The 22,346-nt window shown below is 47.4% G+C and overlaps 1 protein-coding gene across 1 annotated transcript in view; it reads right to left on the reverse strand.

The window, feature by feature from the left end:
• The window catches only part of L3MBTL2 (L3MBTL histone methyl-lysine binding protein 2), a 34,014-nt gene extending 14,897 nt beyond the window's left edge, over positions 1-19,117 (reverse strand). The window contains exons 1-12 of the mRNA XM_069968936.1: positions 18,979-19,117; positions 17,446-17,663; positions 16,804-16,937; positions 16,197-16,320; positions 14,406-14,485; positions 14,108-14,225; positions 12,151-12,285; positions 9,376-9,464; positions 7,545-7,770; positions 2,303-2,376; positions 1,959-2,063; positions 549-696 (exon numbers count right to left, since the gene is read on the reverse strand). Of these exons, the coding sequence (XP_069825037.1) occupies positions 549-696; positions 1,959-2,063; positions 2,303-2,376; positions 7,545-7,770; positions 9,376-9,464; positions 12,151-12,285; positions 14,108-14,225; positions 14,406-14,485; positions 16,197-16,320; positions 16,804-16,937; positions 17,446-17,626 (1,414 nt within the window). The 5' untranslated portion in view covers positions 17,627-17,663; positions 18,979-19,117. The remainder of the gene's footprint in view (positions 1-548; positions 697-1,958; positions 2,064-2,302; positions 2,377-7,544; positions 7,771-9,375; positions 9,465-12,150; positions 12,286-14,107; positions 14,226-14,405; positions 14,486-16,196; positions 16,321-16,803; positions 16,938-17,445; positions 17,664-18,978) is intronic.
• Between the last annotated feature and the right edge of the window lie 3,229 nt (positions 19,118-22,346).

A 22,346-nucleotide genomic window follows, 5' to 3' on the forward strand; every position in this document is an offset into this window, starting at 1 on the left:
GCGCAGATAAATTCCGGCGGATTCCGTAGCTCGAACTTGCTCATGGCCGCACGCCTTTCCACCGACTCCATAGACACCATTCTATGGGCAGGCCGATTCCGCTATCCACCGAAAGAATTGACATGTCAGTTCGTTCGGCGGAATGCGGAATCCGCCCATGCATAGAATGGTGTCTATGACACGGGCGGAGAGGCACGCAGCCATGAGTAAGTACGAGCTACGGAATCTGCCGGAATTTATCCGCACGGATTCCATAGTCTGAATCCATCCTCTCTCTGCAGGAGAAAGGTTCCAAAGCAGCAAACTGGGGAGTATAGCTTATAGGGCCCTTTGACTTGGGTAGTCCTGCAGTTCCTGACAGGGCCATTGGTGGCAGCAGAGGGGCTGTGTGGGAATAATCTGTTCCACATAAAACTACGGAGTTCTCCATTAAACATAATGGGATGCAGTTTTGGAGCGATGCGTGAACAGGGTCAAGCATTTTTTCATGTTGACTCTTCGCGTGCCTTCCATTAGTCTATGAGGTCTGCAGTCTGGATAATAAATACCTTTTGGGACTGTAAGCTCAATGCCGTTCTTCTCACAGAATCCTACTGGAAAAATTGAGCTGGATGTCGCATGATAGCAAAACCATAGTGATTCGTCATCAGACAGATTACTGTCCATGCTCACCATCAGATATCCTTCCAGCAGAACCTAGAGAAAAAATTACTTATAAGACACAACATATAAATATCAGGTGAGTGCAACATAATGCAATGTAACCTGTATTTGTAGGCAGGGACATAGCTAGGACTCATGGGGCTCCATAGAAAAAAACTTTACGGGGCCCCTATGAATCCTAAAAGCCCCCCCAACAAACACACACATACTCCCCTGGCCCGACGCAGTCCCCCAGCATTACCTCCTTCTCTAAGCTCCGGGGAGAACAAACGCTTGGCCAGGTGAGTGTGAGTATTCTTCAACTTCAAGTATAACATGTCACTGTCAGGCAGAGAAATAAATATGCTGCCCTTTTTGCTGATTTAATGGCAATCTGTCAGCTCTATATCAAGGGATAAAAAATGATACCTGTCTCTTAGCTAATGGTTGTTGCAAAGTTAAAAATTATATTTTTCTTCCAAGCTGAGGCCGGGCTGAGCTGCAGCATGCATGCCTCCAACTTTCTCCACCCCTCCCTGCTTTGCATGATTAATGTACAGGGTTAGGCTCATTACTGAGCCTTGTCCATGAGTTTTGCAAGGCAGGGAGGGGTGGGGGAGGGAGGAGTCGAGCATGCTGCAGCTCAGCCCAGCCTCTATGGCTCATGAGCTTAGAAGGAAAACATAATTTCAGAACTTTGCAGATATCAACTAAAAGACAGGTATTATTTGTTTAAACTCTCTATCAGCTATCTGCCTATGCAAGCTTTACATGCATGGGTTCACATGTGACCTTTTTTTGTTGTTTATTCTTATGCAAAAAATCACAACAAAACAAATGCAGTGAAAAAACATTACAAGAAAAAATAAGTTAAAATTGCCAAATATTATGTACTGATTGGATGAAAGTTGAGGAATTTAAAGGGAACCTGTCACCCCCCGTGCTGGGGTGACAGGTTCCCGACCCCCCGTTAGAGACCCCTATACTCACCTCATCGAGCCGGGTCTGAAGATGGTCGGGTCCCGGAGATCTCAGACGCTGCAGCCCGGCGCGCGCGCTGAGAGATGAGTCCAACGCTCATAGAGAATGACGGAGCGCTGGACTCTCCTGTCATTCTCTATGAGCGTTGGACTCATCTCTCAGCGCGCGCGCCGGGCTGCAGCGTCTGAGATCTCCGGGACCCGACCATCTTCAGAAGCGGGACCCGGCGCGATGAGGTGAGTATAGGGGTCTCTAACGGGGGGTCGGGAACCCTTTAAGGCACCACTGTAACCCTATCGCCCAATGGCTGATGTAACCCTGGCACTGGGACTCACTTTGCGCACAGTAGCAACACATATGTTACCAAGATTTAGAGGGTCAATCGCTTCAAGTTTCATTCCTTCCTCAAACCAGATCCCTTTAGGATAAACAATCCTCACCTAGAAGAAATATAGAGATATATTACCATAATTATCCTATGACTAAGTGCCCAGTGCGGCATATATGGGACAGTGTCCTCCTTACCATTGCATACCATATATATATATATATAACAGTATATAGATAACACATATTACAACTACCTCTTTAAGTGGGAAACACAAAAGAAGCTGCAAATACATGCAGTAAGAATCTACTGCAAGGGTAAGAAAATGGCGGTAAGGAATCGGAAGCTTACCGGTTTAAAGAGATGAGGGATGGCATCACAGTAGACTTTGCGGATGTGCGGGTGAGATTCGTTTCGTTTCTCCTCTATAAGTAATACATAAAGGTTAACACATCAATACAGGGTCACGTTTGGTGCAGATTTCTCCTATCGATACCATGCACGCATGACAGCAGAGGCTGTAATGGCAAACATCACTAAAAGACTTAAAGGAACCCTGGTTAAGATTTACCAATAGTGGTTCTATTGGGACCCATTTACAGAGTCGGACGAGTAAAATTCTATCCTAATTCAGTGATGTGGCCATCCCCCCCCCCCTCCCGCCCCCATGTTTTTTTGTTCTTTCTCTCCACCCCTCACCCCCCCCCCTCCCATTCTTTCTTTATGCTTCTTCTTTAGTCTTATTCTTATGGCCCTATTTCATGGGTCGTCTCAAGCAGTGGTTCTCAACCTGCGGTACGCGTACCCCCTGACGCAGGTTGAGGGGGTACGCGGGAGGAGTGGCAAAAAAACAACCGGGATGAATAATGAAAGAGCACTGCTACGGCCCTCGCCTCTGCGCTGCTTAATCAGCAGCTGTGGGCGCCGAGGACCCGCTCCTTCACAGAGGGAGGGAGGAAGGTGTCACCTGCTCTCTAATCCTTGATTCGTTCTCCTGTCATGTCACAGGCAGCCTGGTACAGACTCTGAGGCTCTGCCTGCACCGGATGTGCCCCACAGCCCTAATCATTCATCTGTGTGAGTCACACAGGGCTGCGGGGCACATCGGCTGCAGGCAGAGCCTCTGTACCAGGCTGCCTGTGCGGGACATGACAGGAGGCCGAGGAGAACGAATCAAGGAGAGGAGCTGCTGGGAGAAGACTACAGGAGAGGGGCTGCTGGTGACAGGTGAGTTAATTTTTTTTTTTTGGCTAGTGGGGGCACTGCACATGGGGGCCAAACGATTGGGGCATAATACAACTATATGGGGCACAGATAGGCAGGGCAGTGGTGGACATAGCTGCACAGGGGCAATCAGACTCAAAGTTATCCTGGGGCTGAAGAGATGAGACTGGAGCACAGAGAAACAGGAACTTCCCTGCTCCTCCTGCTGCTCTGATCATCTCCCGCCCTGCACACAGCCAGTGACAGCGTCTACTCCCCTGACCCGGCCAGGACACAGAGGAAGAGAGCGTCATGTAAGTCCTGCTCTCTTATCTGAGCTGAGGGGGGGTTGTCAGTGGGATGTGTGTGTGAATAAAGGGGGGGGGGGGGGGGAATGTCACGGCAGTGTAGTGTCAGGGCTGAGGTGTGTGTGTGGGGGGGCATGTATCTGGCTGCAAGGGGATATGTATCTGGCTACAGGAGGGGCATGTATATGGCTACAGGGGGGCATGTATCTGGCTTAAGGGGGGAGGTAAGTATATGGCTACAGGGGGGGCATGTATCTGGCTGCAAGGGGATATGTATCTGGCTGCAAGGGGATATGTATCTGGCTGCAAGGGGATATGTATCTGGCTGCAAGGGGACATGTATCTGGCTACAGGGGGGGCATGTATCTGGCTTAAGGGGGGGCGTGTATCTGGCTACAGGAGGGGCATGTATATGGCTACAGGGGGGCATGTATCTGGCTTAAGGGGGGAGGTAAGTATATGGCTACAGGGGGGACATGTATCTGGCTGCAAGGGGATATGTATCTGGCTAAAGGGGGGGGCATGTATCTGGCTTAAGGGGGGGGCGTGTATATGGCTACAGGGGGGGCATGTATCTGGCTGCAAGGGGATATGTATCTGGCTACAGGGGGGGCATGTATCTGGCTGCAAGGGGATATGTATTTGGCTACAGGGGGGGGCATGTATCTGGCTGCAAGGGGATATGTATTTGGCTACAGGGGGGGCATGTATCTGGCTGCAAGGGGATATGTATTTGGCTACAGGGGGGGGCATGTATCTGGCTGCAAGGGGATATGTATCTGGCTACAGGGGGGGCATGTATCTGGCTGCAAGGGGATATGTATCTGGCAACAGGGGGGGGGCATGTATCTGGCTGCAAGGGGATATGTATTTGGCTACAGGGGGGGGCATGTATCTGGCTGCAAGGGGATATGCATCTGGCTGCAAGGGGATATGTATCTGGCTAAAGGGGGGGCATGTATCTGGCTTAAGGGGGGGGCATGTATCTGGCTACAGGGGGGCATGTATCTGGCTTAAGGGGGGAGGTAAGTATATGGCTACAGGGGGGACATGTATCTGGCTGCAAGGGGATATGTATCTGGCTAAAGGGGGGGGCATGTATCTGGCTTAAGGGGGGGGCATGTATATGGCTACAGGGGGGACATGTATCTGGCTGCAAGGGGATATGTATCTGGCTACAGGGGGGGGCATGTATCTGGCTGCAAGGGGATATGTATTTGGCTACAGGGGGGGGCATGTATCTGGCTGCAAGGGGATATGTATCTGGCTACAGGGGGGGCATGTATCTGGCTGCAAGGGGATATGTATTTGGCTACAGGGGGGGGCATGTATCTGGCTGCAAGGGGATATGTATCTGGCTACAGGGGGGGGGCATGTATCTGGCTGCAAGGGGATATGTATCTGGCAACAGGGGGGGGCATGTATCTGGCTGCAAGGGGATATGTATTTGGCTACAGGGGGGGGGGCATGTATCTGGCTGCAAGGGGATATGCATCTGGCTGCAAGGGGATATGTATCTGGCTAAAGGGGGGGGCATGTATCTGGCTTAAGGGGGGGGCGTGTATATGGCTACAGGGGGGGCATGTATCTGGCTACAGGGGGGCATGTATCTGGCTACAGGGGGGGGCATGTATCTGGCTGCAAGGGGATATGTATTTGGATGCAAGGGGATATGTATCTGGCTACAGGGGGGCAAGTATCTGGCTACAGGGGGGGCATGTATCTGGCTACAGGGGGGGCATGTATCTGGCTACAGGGGGGGCATGTATCTGGCTACAGGGGGGGCATGTATCTGGCTACAGGGGGGGCATGTATCTGGCTACAGGGGGGGCATGTATTTGGCTACAGGGGGGGCATGTATCTGGCTACAGGGGGGGCATGTATCTGGCTACAGGGGGGGCATGTATCTGGCTACAGGGGGGCATGTATCTGGCTACAGGGGGGGCATGTATCTGGCTACAGGGGGGGCATGTATCTGGCTACAGGGGGGGCATGTATCTGGCTACAGGGGGGGCATGTATCTGGCTACAGGAGGGGCATGTATCTGGCTACAAGGGGATATGTATTTGGATACAAGGGGATATGTATCTGGCTACAGGGGGGGCACGTATCTGGCTGCAAAGGGATATGTATCTGGCTACAGAGGGGCATGTATCTGGCTTAAGGGGGGCATGTATCTGGCTACAGGGGGGGGCATGTATCTGGCTGCAGGGGGGGGCATGTATCTGGCTGCAAGGGGATATGTATCTGGCTACAGGGGGGGCATGTATCTGGCTACAGGGGGGGCATGTATCTGGCTACAGGGGGGGCATGTATCTGGCTACAGGGGGGCCATGTATCTGGCTACAGGGGGGCCATGTATCTGGCTACAGGGGGGCCATGTATCTGGCTACAGGGGGGCCATGTATCTGGCTACAGGGGGGCCATGTATCTGGCTACGGGGGGGGCATGTATCCTGCTACAGGGAGGCATGTATCTGGCTGCAAGGGGCTATGTATGTGGTTACGGGGGCATATATCTGGCTACAAGGGGGCATTAATAATTGCTACAGGGGGCATTATTACTATTTATGGGTTCTACAGATCAACCCTACAGTTATGGGAGGATATGATCGGAGACAGAGACTTTACATAGAGCCTAAATGCTGCAGTTCTGATCTCGGCCTCATTAAGGCAACGTTTCTAATTGATCGCATCCTTGGGGGTACTTGGCTGGAGCATCTCATGACATGGGGGTACTTGGCTTAAAAAGGTTGAGAAACACTGGTCTAGAGGAGCAAACGCTATTCATCACGGCTGCAGCGAGCGGGTGAATGTGGGAGGGGGCGGCGGGGAGCTCCGGGGGGGGCTGTCCGGGTGATCGCTGATTGTCCGGGCAGCCTATAGGATATAGCAGCGTCTGCTGCCGATGCTCCTATTCAATGGAGCGACGGCAGCAGATCGTTGCTGTATCAGTCGCATGTTTTTCAACACAAGCGACTGCAATGATCAGCCGACATGAACAATGTAGGCTGATCGTTGCACTGTATTCCACGGGACCATTATCGTCCGTAGCGGCCGATATCGGCAGAATACGGCCGATAATCGTTCCGTGGAATAGGGCCTTTAGCCTTTGCCGTCCTTGGTATATGATCATTGTTATCCTTTCTGGTTGTATGTGCCTAATGATGAGGAGGGTGGGGAGGAGGGACAGAGAGGTTGTGCCAGCCTAATGCTTACACAATCTAGGCCACTGCCATAGGGCACGGGGCTGCCAGTTTAAAAGTTGTTTTTTTAGGACAATAACTGCTTCACCTGCCAAACAGACTGCAGGACAGATCTTGGATTAAAAGCAGCTATCTAACGGTACAAGTGGTTTGGGGGGGGGGTCAGATTGTGGGTACAAAGTCGTTCGAACTTAAGTAATAATTTTGTGGTGTAAACGCGGCAACCATCAAAAGACGAACGAGCTGACCTCAAAATCATTCTTAAAGCAAATGTACCATCAGGTACATTTGCTTAAAGTGTTGCAATAAATAGAATGATGCGAAGCCCGCCCCCATTAGGAGGAACCCCCTGCCCCTATATGATGCAGCTCCATTGATTCTAATGGAGCCACGTCACAGAGGGGCGGAGGATACTTCACACTGGGGGCGGGCTGGCCCACCTCCTGTGCTTCAGCCTGGCCGGTGTCTGGTAATAAACCGACACTTTGCACGGGAACCGGACCGGGGTTCAAATAAAGGACCGCAGCATGGGCTTCCTCGTGCTGGCGCCGTTCTATTCATGTGCAACACTTAAAGCGAATGTACCTGATGGTACATTCGCTTTAATTGTTCTCAAGTCTCTCAGTGTAATTACTTATCGTTTACAGTATATAGATACCAACACAATTACGGTCACAGTATATATATACAAATTAAGATCGAATTAGCGACTTTTCATATCAACTTATCTTCTCGTCTGGACACCTATCATTTAAAAGAAAAAATTATCGCTTGTCATTTGCTGAAAGCACTCAAGCGATTTATGTGTCCGTGTAAAAGAACCCGCTTCTTATTGCGGCTTAAAGGTCCCTGTAATTATTAAAAGCCAATCACCAACCTAAGATTTTGTGGCCAACCCTACGAGACCATCCAACGGGATGAATCAGAGGGCTGCTGACGTGACACCACATGTTATCATGACTGTCTCCATCTTCGTACACCAGTTTCAGTCTTCCTCCAATGACAGTATCAACCACTGCTACCCGCATGCGGGATATGTGTAGTCTATCTACGGTCTCCAGACGCATTCCTTGCCGGAAATGACACTTCAGGCTCTCAGCCATCTACAGAAATGAAATAAAAAAGGTTAAAGCAGTTAAAAAAACACATAAAAGTCCACCGATACATATAGGACATCGATCAGCTGAGACGTGAGGCACAAAGCCAGGGAAGAACACGCTAAATGTTTACTTCTCCAAGCTCATTCTCATGATCAGCCAGGGTCTGATCACTCCCCAACAGGGTTACACTTTTAGGCTATGTTCACACTACATAAGTTTCCGGCCGTAGCGCGTTCCGTGAATAAGCGGCCGGAGACTTACATAGTTTGCGTATAATGGAAAGTATACGAAGTACGGTTGCACAGTTCACACTACGTACAAACTTACGCCCGGATTGTACGCGGCGGCGTAAAAATGAACCAGACCATTGTTTGCGGACGAAAATGCCGTAACTTACGCCCGTAGCGTAACATGCGGTCCCGTACGTAGTGGTGATTTCTTCATTTTGCAGCTTTTTGTGCCGATCCAAAAGGTTCTGTGGGGTGTCCGGGGCTAGGCGAAGATTTCCAAGTAAAAGACCGCGGTCAGATCGCTACGTAGGGCGTTCGGGAAGCATAAGTAGACTTCGGGCGTAAGTTCGCGGTCCGTACGTAGCCGGCCGCAAGTAGCGTAAATCTCCGGCTGCGAAAATATGCGGCCGGACATATACGCAGTGTGAACATAGCCTTAATATGTCTCATATGACAACAAACAAGTTTGTTTGTTTTTTAACGACAGGTACACTTTAAGGCACTACGATTTACATAGAATGATGATTACACAGTGTCTGTAAGTGTCAATAGGCCAAACTGCTCTAGTGGCTCGGATTGGAAAACACATATGGTTTAAAACTTTCACTATGTATACAGAAGCTTTCCAGAGCTTTGATCTGTTTAGCTTTGCTGGTGTTCTATATATAATTCTGTAATCTACAGGAGACCAAGGATTTGTGGGTGAAGAGGAAGATTCTTATCCAATGGTCTGATCCTTAAGTCAACCTCTTCCACATCCCAAGAAATGGTAGAATAAGTGAGTAAGGGTCCTCTTGTGGTCCTATTACACCGGCCGACTAGGGCCCGATCATTTTAGTAACCGAGCACCGATCTGCTAGACCTATTACTGGACTTAGATGGCCTGGATTAGATGGCCTGATAATCGGGCAGTAAGGGCTGCATGGACAGTTAGCGATGTTCATGCAGCCCTTGCCTAAACACCTGATACCTTACCTCTCCCCGCTCCAGGTCTTCTTTCCTGTGCTCTGCAGCTTCCTGGTCCAGGCAGCAGGCTCAATTCTTTGAGGGGAGAGCGTCGGCGCACAAGCTCTCCCACAGACAGGCTATGGCACACTGAGGCAGGCAGGATTCCGTGGAGTTCCATTGCGGGGGGCTGCCTTTAGTAATTTTCATATCTGTGTTGGGTCTGCATCTTGCCATTAGCGGTGAGCTATTGCATTTTTTGTGTAACATGGCTGTGCCCTAGTTCACGAAGCAAAGTCAATAAAGACATGGTTGGGGGGGGGGTGAGAGTCTGGTAGGAAGAACCTGACTGTCCGCACAGAGCTCCATCCACACCAGTTGCCTTCACTTTCTTAGGCAAGGAAAGAGAAACAAAACAGACAGTCATGCTTACCTTAACATGGAAGTCTGCTGGAATCGTCCTAGACCCAACCAGCTGCTTCATCAGGAATTCTTTCCAGTTATCATGCTTGGCATGGATAGCTAAACAAGTGAAACGTGTTAATTCATAGAGACACAGTCAAGCTGGGCTTACATCTGTGTCAGGGATCCTTTAGGAGTCTCTCTTACAGATTCCGTCATACAAAATAGCTCAGTATGCAGGTAATAATTAAAGGGGTACTCTTTATTTAACAAAATCAACTACTTCTTTAACTTCTATTTAAAAATTTAACGTTTTTTTCAGCTGCTGTATGACCTGCAGGAAGTGGTGTTTTCTTTTGAATCTGACACAGTGCTCTCTGCTGCCACCTCTGTCCGTGTCAGGAACTGTCCAGAGCAGTAGCAAATCCTCATAGAAAACCTCTACTGCTCTGGACAGTTCCTGTCATGGACGCTCTTCTCTCCGCCAATGACTGCCGCACCTCGCTCCTGCTCCTTCCTATATACTGCTCGCGCTGTACTCCTCGTGGGATCCAACGCCAGATTCTTGCCCAAGCAGATCCTCGGGGGTCACTGGAAACGCTGGCCACTATCATCACCATACTGGGTGACAGGATAACATGTGTAACCCCCCCCTCCTTACTGGTGCTCCACTCCACAGGTTCGGGGACCCACATGGTATCCTAGTCCCCACAATGAAATAATGTACATATTAATAATAAAAACACACAAGCAGATCTGTGGAGAAACACTGGGCGCAATGTTTATTTTATTGTTTCTTTTATCAAATATTAACCATATGTTTAAATAAAATTCCATATAAAATTAATCTCCATAACAAACCAATAAAAACATGTCTAGCCCTGTGTTGGGCGACTAACACACCCCACCAAGGCCATGTAATATCACATGGCCTCCCCCAACACATCGCAGCCAATGTTCAATGATTTTCTGCAGCCCACAATGAAAAATATCATTGCCCACATCGGACAGATGTACTAAGTCGTCCCTGAATAGTCCCGGCAACGAGCCCTCAGATCAATATGACGATGAGAAAGTTGCCCCAGAGCAGGCAAGAATCTCTCCATCGCCCTATTGATTCGCTTATGAATCTTGTTCAAAAATGTGACAGAAAAGAGATTTACAGCCCCCTGTAACTGCGTAACAAAAACTCTACCCATTGGGATAATGCGTGTACAAAAATTCAAAAGACCCAATAAACTCTTAATTTCTTTAAACAGAACCTTCTTTTCAGACAAAACATACTCAATAGAAGCCAATGTTTTAGTCAATTCATCAACGGGCAACCTGAATTCTATCCTGGAACTATCAATAGTGACACTCAAAAAATCCAGCACCTGACACGGCAAAACAATCGTCTCATTGGTCAGGGGGACACCGAACCAGTTACAGACATCACCAAACGCAATACATCGCTATCCCCCCGGGCCAATGAAAAGAAAATCATCCAAGTAGTGGATGAACCGTTCAAAATAATTGCAGCACATAAAAAACTCCACAGGCAGGCATTTATCATAGTAGAACTTACCATTGAAAAATTGAAAAAGATTTATTATCAGCCTTAGCAAGGAAGGCACCACGACTAGCCGGCTGCAACCACCGTAAAGCGTCATTAAAAGAAGTATAACAAACAGTAGCATTACCCGGATCACCCACATTGTTGAGGAATCACAAGGGAACCAGGGTCCTTTTTAGGGACAATACCCAATGGAGAAATTCTGAAATTCCAAAAGGGCCCGGGGAATCAAAAGGGCCCGCAGTATGCACGTCATCCAACCTCTTTTTCAGCTTATCCCTAACTACATCACAATGCGCCAACCTAGGATTAGGAAAACAAACACAACCCACTCCATCAAAAGCGGGGACTAGGAAACCAAACTGAAAATCTCTAAAAAGAAACTCAGCACCTGTTTGGGTATAGATTTAGGAAGGGGGCCATGTTTTTGAGATTCACCAAAGTTACCAGGTTTTCCCACAGTGTCTCTGACAGCAAGTTGTCCCATCTGATCGGCCCTTTTGTAGCAGCGGAGCAATGGGTGACTCCCACCACAAAAGGAACAATCGTGTCGCTATCTACAATTGCCCTGCCAAGTGCTTTCATTAAAAACGAAACATAGACCCTTACAGCCTTAGTGGGGTGTGTTAGTTGCCGAACACAGGGCTGGAAATGTTTTTATTGGTTAATGGTTTGTTATGGAGATTAATTTTATATGGAATTTTAAATAAACATATGGTTAATATTTGATAAATGAAACAATAATAAACATTGCGGCCAATTTTTCTCCACAGATCTTGTGTGTTTTTTTATTATTAAAGGGGTTATTCAGCGCTATAAAAACATGGCGCTGGATAACCCCTTTAATATGTACAATATTCCATTGTAAGGACTAGGATACCATATTCTGGAGAGTCCTTGTCAAGAACAGAGGTGGCAGCAGAGAGCAGTGTGTCAGACTGGAAAGACACCACTTCCTGCAGGACATACATCAGCTGATAAGTACTGGAAGAATTGACATTTTTAAATAGAAGTAATTTACAGATTTATATAAATTTATGACAGCAGTTGATTTGAAAACTAATTTTTTTCCACCGGCCTGACTGGTTGACCAAAACTTTTCACATGTGCCTGTGTACCGGCAAAAGTTTTTTTTAGGGCGGGTACACTTTATATATGACAACATTGTAAAGTGCTGAAGAACATATTAAAGAACAAAAAATATCAATAAAAAAGTGATGTTATAATATAATGACAGCTAGCAATTCTTACTCTGCGGAGGCACCAGGATCTTGCTATTGACGGCACACCATCCTATGGGATGAATGTCCACAGTGCCTAGATTGCACCAGTGGTTATGTGAGGAATCATCTTCAAAACCTTCATATTGCAGCAAAGCCTTATAACCTGTGCGGGAATTAAATAGTTATAGTAAGGGGGGAAAAAAACAACAAAGCTCTTTACTATCTAAGCTTCATCATTATACAACTTTATACAACAGCAAATACACTGGTAACATAGGCCGAAAAAAGTATCAGAAATACTACCCTGTGACATCCTTACTCGGAGCGATAATCTGCCAAATCAGGCTGATTCAGCAGAGCATCACTCCGTATAACAAAGACAATGCTCAGCCGATGACAACGATCATCAGCTGATCATATCTTTAGGTCCGGACCTAAAATCATCGGCCGACTCTGGGAAAAAAGTTATACATACCCCTCCGCGATCGCTGATGCCCTGCTAGCTTTCTGCAGTGTCTGAGGTGACAGGCTGCTCAGCCAATCACTGGCCGCAGCACTGTCCCAGTGATTGGCTAAGCGGCCTGTCACCTCACACAACAAGAAATTAGGGAGCGCAGACAGGTATATACTAGGGGACAGCAGCAGCACAGGGAGCCATCTACTAGGGAGAAGCAGAGGAGGCCATCTACTAGGGAGAAGCAGAGGAGGCCATCTACTAGGGAGAAGAAAAGGGGGCCATCTACTAGGGAGAAGCAAAGGGGACCATCTACTAGGGAGAAGCAGAGGGGGCCATCTACTAGGGAGCAGCAGAGGGGGCCATCTACTAGGGAGCAGCAGAGGGGGCCATCTACTAGGGAGCAGCAGAGGGGGCCATCTACTAGGGAGCAGCAGAGGGGGCCATTTGCAAAGGAGAAGCAGAGGGGGCTATCTACTAGGGAGAAGGAGAGGGGACTATCTACTAGGGAGAAGCAGAGGAGGGCATCTACTAGGGAGAAGCAGAGGAGGGCATCTACTAGGGAGAAGCAGAGGAGGGCATCTACTAGGGAGAAGCAGAGGAGGGCATCTACTAGAGAGAAGCAGAGGAGGGCATCTACTAGGGAGAAGCAGAGGAGGGCATCTCCTAAGGAGAAGCAAAGGGGACCATCTACTAGGGAGAAGCAGAGGGGGCCATCAACTAGGCAGAAGCAGAGGGGGCCATCAACTAGGGAGAAGCAGAGAGGGCCATCTACTAGGGAGAAGCAGGGGGGGCCATCTACTAGGGAGAAGCAGAGGGGGACATCTAGTAAGGAGCAGCAGAGGGGGCCATCTACTAGGGAGAAGCAGGGGGGGCCATCTACTAGGGAGAAGCAGGGGGGGCCATCTACTAGGGAGAAGGGGGGGCCATCTCCTAGGGAGAAGCAAAGGGGGCCATCAACTAGGGAGAAGCAGGGGGGGCCATCTACTAGGGAGAAGCAAAGGGGGCCATCAACTAGGGAGAAGCAGAGGGGGCCATCTACTAGGGAGAAGGGGGGGCCATCTACTAGGGAGAAGCAGAGAGGACCATCTACTAGGGAGAAGAGGGGGCCATCTACTAGGGAGCATCGGCACCACAGGGGGCCATCTACTAGGGAGCAGCAGCAGTAGGGGGGCCATCTACTAGGGGTCAGCAGGAGGCCGTGTACTAGGGGCAGCACAGGGGGCAATCTACTAGTGAGGTGGCGCAGGCTCACTGACGTGAATGAGCTCTGGAATCCCTCGCGCCCACTTTTTGTGTTGAGTCTTGGTCTCTCTATTCCTAGAGATGGAATTTGATTAACAAGTCATTGGACAGCAGGGATCTGAGACCCCTAGAGGACAGGATATTAGGGCTTTTTTCCTGGGGTAAAGGGTAAATTTTTTTGTAAATGAAAGCATTAACAAGTATGTTAGGAATCACACAGGCCATCACATGGAGGAAAGGTGTTTGAAACGACAAAGGTGAACAGCAGATAGAGAATGTAGTCCACCTGCTATCCTTACGACAGATGAGATCCAATATACACGACTGGGAAGCACAGCGTCTGTGTTGAGGCTCTCCACCTTGATGCCCTCGGATATATCCTCCCACTGATCATGGAGAGGAACCTTACACCATGTGAAAAACAGGAATTACATTAAATTAACATTATGGATAAAGGACAAATAAAAAAAATTTAAAACAAAAATTCTACTAAAATCCTTCACTTTAACACAGGTCACAATGTGTCAATTAATGTAATTCAGATTTTACAGCGACTGAAAGAAGAGACATAGGACACAACTCACATGTCTGAAGCAGCTGACAGGGGCCGCATAGTAATCCCCTTCTGAAATGTACTTTCCCCAGTCAAAGCTGAAAACTATGGCTGCAAGAGAAGAGGAAAGGTAATTGATCCACTGACATACATATCATAGTAACCAGTCACATTCAAATATGTCATAGGGCAGGAGCAGAGCGATATAAAATCTTGTGACAAAGGAGTTAGTGTAACTTGTCCTTTATTCATAGAAGTCTTCTTTGTTCATTCTGGGCTAGGTAGTCAAGTGGGTGGTCCTTCTTCGTGATTGACAGTTATCTGTGCCCAAGTGTGCATACACTGTGAGCTGTCAATCACTATGTAGGATCGCCAAAAGGAGTGACCAAATCATGTACCTATGTGTCGAAGCGAGAGGCGCTCCAGGCTTCTAGTGACTGGAGGAAGAAGCTGCCTGTGTCCTAGAAGATGGAGTCAAGTTAAGTATGTGCTTTTGATTTTGCTGAGGAGGTCTTATTTACAAACTATAATCAGGGATGTCTTACATACAGGGGGAACACTACCAACAGGGGAGGTCTTACTTACAGTGGGCAAACTACCTACAGGGGAGTCCTAACAGGAAAAAACAAACTACCCACGGGGGGCTTACTTATAGGAGGGCAAACTATCTAAATAGGGTTCCTAACTAAATAGGGCAAACTCCCTACAAGGGGATTATAATAACAGGTGGCATACTACCAACATGAAGGTCCTACATACTAAGGGCAAACTAACTACTGCGGGGTGGAACTAGTGGAGTAATCTATCAGGGACCCCAAACCACCTACCTCTCCCACATCTCTCCATTACTACCATGTGAAGCACTATGGTTAAGGAAAAAATTGGGGAAAATGCTAAAAAGGTGTGGAGCCTAAGATGTTTGTCTGGCAGGTTCTGAGTCTGAGAGGAGAGTCATGGCTGGATAGAAATTATCATTGCAGTCTGGGCCAGATGAAGAAGAAAAAGTAAAGTGAACGCTTCTAATCAGAGAAGACGTTACCTGTGAGATACTGGATGTTACTGCACTGTAATCACAAGGAGTTCACAAAATAAAATCATTACCTGACACTTTGGAAAATGAAAGGTGGAATCTGATTGGTTGCGAGGGGCAACTGAGCCAGTTTCACTTTAAACCATGTTTGATAAATCTCCCCCAACATCTTTATTATTTCTTATATACTGAGGGCAGATGAGTAGAGATGAGCGAACCGGGTTCGGGCCGATCCGAACCCGAACGTTCGCTATTTGATTAGCAGAGTCTGCTGAGCTTGGATAAAGCTCTAAGGTTGTCTGGAAAACATGGATACAGCCAATGACTATATCCATGTTTTCCACATAGCCTTAGGGCTTTATCCAACTTCAGCAGCCACCGCTAATCAAATGCCAAAAGTTCGGGTTCGGATGGACTCGAGCATGCTCCAGGTTCGCTCATCTCTACAGATGACCCCTTTTATAAAGCATTGCGGAATCTGTTGGCACTATACAAATAAATATTATTATTATTTATCAGCCATCGGCCGCACATCAGCTATTACATAGAGCAAAGGTTTTTAAACTTGTCTAAAGACAACAATCAGTCAATGAGTGAAGGATTGTTCGCTCCTCAGCTGATGGTTGTTGTTATTAGACAGGGCGATATCTGCCAGATTGGCATAATAGGGCCTTTAGACTATGTTCATGTATGGAGAGGGCATCTCTAAACACACTGCTGTTGTTTAAAATAATTATTTTTTTCTACACAGTCTTCTAGTCCCATTGCGGAGTGTGCTGTGACCCTCCTTACCATCCTGTCCACTGGGGGCGCCATCTGCTAGTAGTCCTGGACCCTGAGACTGGAGGAATGCACCGATTTTGGCAGACCAGGAAGCTTTGTGCAGAACCTTCGCCTTCTTTGAAGGAGGTTTCCCCTGAGGAGATAAACTAACGTGAGCGCAACAATATGCCAAATATGCCTAAAAATGTCTTCTTATGGATAAAATGTTCAAAGTTTCAAGAGTTATGCATCAATATTGTGGGGGTAAATACTGTATAGTAGATCCATATTCTCTATGGAAGACAAAATACATGTAACATGCACAATAATAAGTAGCCCAGAAGTTTAGCAGCTGCTAAAGCAGGGGAAGGGAACCTTGGCCCTCCAGCTGTTGCAAAACTACAACTCCCATAATACCTTGACAGCCAAAGCTAAAGCTTTTGCTGTCCATGTATGATGGGAGTTGTAGTTTTGCAACAGCTGGCGAGCCAAGCATGATGGGAGTTGTAGTTTTGTAACAGCTGGAGAGCCAAGGTTCCCTTCCCCTGAGCTAAAGTGATGTAAAAGGAATCTCACAAAATGGTGGAGACTTCCTTTATGGTCGGCCAACGACAGAAACACAAATGTGACCACCTACCTTGAGCCGAGCAAGGACACTGGATTTCTTAGAGTTGGATGAATAGCTACGTGAGCAGGAGACGCTGCAGAATCTCTTGGTTTTGGAGAAGAAGGCATCACGTGTGCCAACTATCCCACACATTTCACAGATCGCTAAAGATGAGGGGAGGAACAGTTTTCAGTCAGTTTTTTAAATTTTCACATTCTTTAAAAAAAAAAAAAAAAAAAAAGAATAGTTTTATACTTTTTACACCATACCATTCAAGTAATCTCTATCACCATTGGTGTGGTTAAATAAGAGGAGCAGCATCATGACAAGTCCATCATACTGTGGTGTATTGCAGCACTGCTTGGTGGGTTTCCTATTGCCCAATGCACCAACTATACTGGGACAATCCGCGGTATAAGCCTAGACTAGACAGTCAGATTTATCAAACAGCCTGAGCCATTCGTATAGTAGAAGATAGCACCCTGTAAAACGGGTGGTGCACATAGTGGTAGGAGTAGTCCCAGAGCAGTAGCATAGAAGAATCCCGGAACTCGCCAAGATTCTTCTATTCTACTGGTGCATTCATAGACTGTTTAGTCTAAGTTTACACTGCATAACAATTGGACAGTTTAAGTAAAGTCGGGTGATTGTCTGATTAGGCCATACATATACCTGGCTCAGCTCCGCCATCAGAGATTGGTTTAAAACCAGGCGGGGGGTGTACATTGATGGGGTGAGGTTGAGGCTCCTCTTTAATTTCTCCACAGCTGGAATCTCCAATACCAGAACTGCTGTCACTCAGTGGACTGCTGTCCTCCCCGGAGAACCGGTTGTAAGAGTTGTCTGCATCCATTGCTGGATTCTTAGCTGTATTGCGACCTGTGAAAAAGCTAAAATACATTTAATACTCAATATTCATCTTTATATGGATTGAAGAAACCCAACCCAGGAACCCAATAGTCACTCTAGCTGAGCTCCAAAGATTCTTCCAGAAGGTCAGCCATCACTATAGCCTCTAGCAGACTGGAATTTATTGCTTATGGCTCTGCTCAGTAAAAGACCATATAGGACTCGAAGACTGTGAGAAACCAAGATTGAACTTTTTGGCCTCAATTCTAAACCTCATGTCTGGAGGAAACCAGGCAGTGACCATCACCTGCACCAAACCTGATCCAGAACGCTCTGGACCTCAGACTGGACTGAAGGTTCACCATCAATGACAATGACCCAAAACACTCAGGATAATAAAGCGGCTTAGCGACAACTGTGGATGTCCTTGAGTGGGCCAGCCGTACCTCATGATGGGTACTGAGTGCAAAATAATGAGGGAAAACTTTTTTTTTTTTTTTATATTTCACAAAATGCTCAGGAGAATAGGGGTCGTGTATACTATGCCTAAGGGCTGTATCAGACGGCCAAATATTTTGGAGGAAGCGAGCGCCGACCTGTCATGTCAGCGCTCGCTTGCTTCTCGTTTCCCACTCACACGCTTCTCAGGAGCGGGGGGTCGTGGGGTGCTACCGGAATGAACTTAAGATCATCCGGGTAGTCCATAGAAGATAGTGATGATCTGCTTCCGCTGCTTCTATTGCATGGATCGATGACCAGCAGACCGTCACTATTATTATCGGGATTTAGGTTTGTGCAGAAAGGCAACGATCAGCTAACATTGTGCATGTCGGCTAATCGTTGCCTATCTGCATGAGCTATTACACAAAACGATTATCGTCCGGAACAGCCTCTAATCGGCCAAGTACGACCGATAGTCGCTTTATGTGATAGGATTTATCATCTCTATGAGGCTGACAACAGCCAAGAACTGCACCTCATTAATCTCATTGACTGAAAGGAGAGTCCATCACCACCCAGACACCCCCTGCCTGTGATCAGTAATGGCGCCCCCAGTGGTCACTCACTGTCATCTATCCTGTGGACAGGGAAGAGGTGTCTGTACAGCTGAGGTGCAATGCTTATAGCTTCCTATAGGTGGCGCTAGAGGAACACTTTCTTCCCTCTGCAGGAGATCTACGTTATATCAGTGCATGGAGCTCTGACTGCAGAGTGTGCAGCGCCTCATATATAATGTATATAGTGCATGGAGAGCCCTGTACTCAGCATGGAGAGCCCTGCACTCAGCATGCACAACTCCTCACTGAGGGATGCAGAGCAGTCTATGGAAACTATGGTCTCTATCCAGCAACCTACTGTGCACAGCCGGCAGCCTCCTCATAGACGGGCAGGCATCATGGCAGGAGACTCTCCGTCCATAGGTCTCCACATATGTACAATGGAGAGCCTCACTACCATAGAGTTCTGCAGACAGTCCTCCGACTGCACGGGAGGATGCTGGGACCTGGCTGACTAAAGGATCTGATGATGTCATCGCGTCATGTGATCAGTCACATGTATGGGAGGGCTGTGGGGTGTCAGCACTACGGGGGGAGTTATAGGATGGGCTTTATATACAATAGGATGGATGGGGGGTCAGACATTGCTGTATGTGTGAGAGCAGTGTATGTATGCATGTTACAGGGCTGTGTGTATGTATGCATGGTACAGGGCTGTGTGTATGGAACAGAACTATGTATGCATGGTACAGGGCTGTGTGTATGTATGCATGGTACAGGGCTGTGTGTATGTATGCATGGTACAGGGCTGTGTGTATGGAACAGAACTATGTATGCGTGGTACAGGGCTGTGTGTATATGTATGTATGCATGGTACAGGGCTGTGTGTATGTATGTATGCATGGTACAGGGCTGTGTATGGAACAGAACTATGTATGCATGGTACAGGGCTGTGTGTATATGTATGCATGGTACAGGGCTGTGTGTGTTTGTGTAACAAAACTATGTATGTATGGTGCAGGGCTCTGCGTGTGTGTGTGCGTGCGTGTGTGTAACAAAACTGTATGCATGGTGCAGGGGTGTGTGTGTGTGTGTGTGTAACAAAATTGTATGCATGGCGCAGGGCTGTGTTTGTAATGTGCATACACCACAATTGTGACTATAGCATATATGCATGAAGCAGAGCTATGCATGCAGCTGGTAGTGTGTGTAATGTGCATGCAGCAACAACTATGTGAATGCACTGTATATGAATAGAACAGCTGGTAGTGTGTATACTGTATATGCAGCAGCACACATGGAGATGTGATGTTTTTGAAGTAGAGATGTGTGTGTGTTTGCCATGTATGAGAACTAGAACTGGCGGTGCACATACATTACAGATCTTTGTAAATGTAGGGCCCCTTTCACATCATGCTTTGGTGGTACATGACCGTAATAGTGGCAGAAGTGCATAAAACACATACTGCAGTGTACCGATAGGATGGATTAAGGGCCCTAATTACTTAATTGGGCCGATTATCACTCCGTGTTAGAGTCCATTTACACAGAAATATTATCTGCCAAAGATTTGAAGCCAAAGCCTTTCCTTTATGACCTGTTCTCTGTTTATAGTCTGTTCCTGGTTTTGGCTTCAAAAATCTGTCAGATAAATCTGTCTGTGTAAACGCACCCTAAGGGTGCATTTACACAGAAAGATTTATCTGACAGATTTTGGAAGCCAAAGCCAGGAATGGATTTGAAAAGAGGAGAAATCTCAGCCTTTCCTTTATGACCTGATCCCTGTTTATAGTCTGTTCCTGGTTTTGGCTTCAAAGATCTGTCAGATAAATCTGTCTGTGTAAATGCACCATAAGAGGCAACGATCAGCCAATAAAACGATAATCGGCTGATTGTTTCATTAGGTCCAACCCTAACATCATCGGACGCCGGATGCGCATCGCTACGTATAATAGCAATGCAGGCCGACCGCTGCTGATTGTAGTATAAAATAAAGTACTAACCTTACCGCGTTCTTGGGTCTTTCCTGGTCTCTGCGGCTGCAGCTCTGTGTTCTGTTCTCTTCTGGTCCAGTCTCTGCACTGACATGCAGTTTACTGGCCGAGACAGGAACGTGGCCAGTGATTGGCTGAGTGGCCTGTTAGTGCAGAAATTGGCTGCAGCTGCAGACACCATGGAAGGCCCGAGGGCACCAGGGAACATAGTAAGGTAAGTAAATACTTTATTATTTTACACTTGCTGTCCGATAGTTGGCCAGTGTAACTGCTAATTAAACGAGCACTGATCTAGCAGAGCCCTGTAATAGGACCCTAAGGGGAGTGTACTAGTGACTAAATTGTCTACTTCCTGTATACTTTTTGCAGGAGAGTCTAGTGTGCTTCTGCATCTGACCTCACAAACAGTCTTCTGGATAAAAGGGCAAAAATACTCACAGATTCCTCCAAGAGCTTGTAGAAAATCTTCTCAGAAGAGTTGACGCTGCTATGCCTGCATGGGGGAGTATATATTAATTTCCTTATAATGGGTAGGTGCCCCAATACTTTTTTCCATGGGTTATACCAATATGTTTTCATAGCCCCCTGTCCCTTTCTTGGTTTCCTCTAGAATCCACATTCTATCTGCAATAAACTTTCATTCATCCAACTCTTTCTTGAACACAACTTATTCTTTTTAGGCCTAACTGTAAAATGGCTGACACCTACTGACAGTTTCCCCTTCTTCACAGTCCTATGGAAAGCTTAAATTTTCTCACACCCCTTGCTCCAGCAACAAACAGGACTGTGTTGGTCTGCTGCTATTGGACAACTGCTCATTCACCCCAGCTCCACCTTTACCTACCCGCACCTCCTTTAGGCTATGTTCACACTATGTAAGAGACCGGTCACGGAATGGCCGGTCTCTGCAAAGATCATCCCAGCTGGTACTGCAGTACCGGCCGGATGATCTTTATGGCCGTAGTGTTCTGATGCGGGCGCATCAGCACGCGCCCGCATCAGAACTCCTCATAGGACACAATGAAGCAAGCGCCCGAAGCCGCTCGCTTCATTGTGTGAACTGACAGGGTTTCCTACGGCCGCAATTCATTGAATTGAAGGATCTGTCCTAGGGCCTCTTTTCCATCTATACTTTTTTTCCTGGGACACATCATAGAATCCCACGGCTTCAAGTACAACATCTATGCCGATGACACTCAAATCTACCTCTTTGGCCCGGATGTCAACTCTCTGCTATCCAGGATCACAAAATGTCTATTGGCTATATCTATCTTCTTCTCCTACCGCTTCCTAAAACTCAACATGGAGAAAACATAACTAACCATCGCTCCACCCCTCCATCTAATCTGTCAATCATGATCAACAGCTGCACTCTGTCCTCCATCCCCCAACTCCGCTGCCTTGGGGTCACCTTTGATGCTACCCTGGCTTTTAAACCGTACATTCAGAGCCTGACCACCTCCTTCCACCTCCACCTTAAAAACATTTCCTGAATCCGCTCTTTTCTCAACCCTGAGTGAACAAACCTGCTGGTACATACTCTCAGTATCTCCCGCTTGGACTATGTAAAATCCTCCTCTGTGGCCTTCCATCTACCACCCCTCGCTTTGCCTCTGCCAATTCCTTTACTGGCTTCCCATTGCCCAATGAATTCATTTTAACGCAAATGTACCATCAGGTACATTCGCTTTAACACGACCCACAGATAGATTGGCGCAGGGAAGCCGGTGAC

This window comes from Dendropsophus ebraccatus, chromosome 4 (genome assembly GCF_027789765.1).
Source record: "Dendropsophus ebraccatus isolate aDenEbr1 chromosome 4, aDenEbr1.pat, whole genome shotgun sequence".
NCBI classification, from domain to species: domain Eukaryota; kingdom Metazoa; phylum Chordata; class Amphibia; order Anura; family Hylidae; genus Dendropsophus; species Dendropsophus ebraccatus.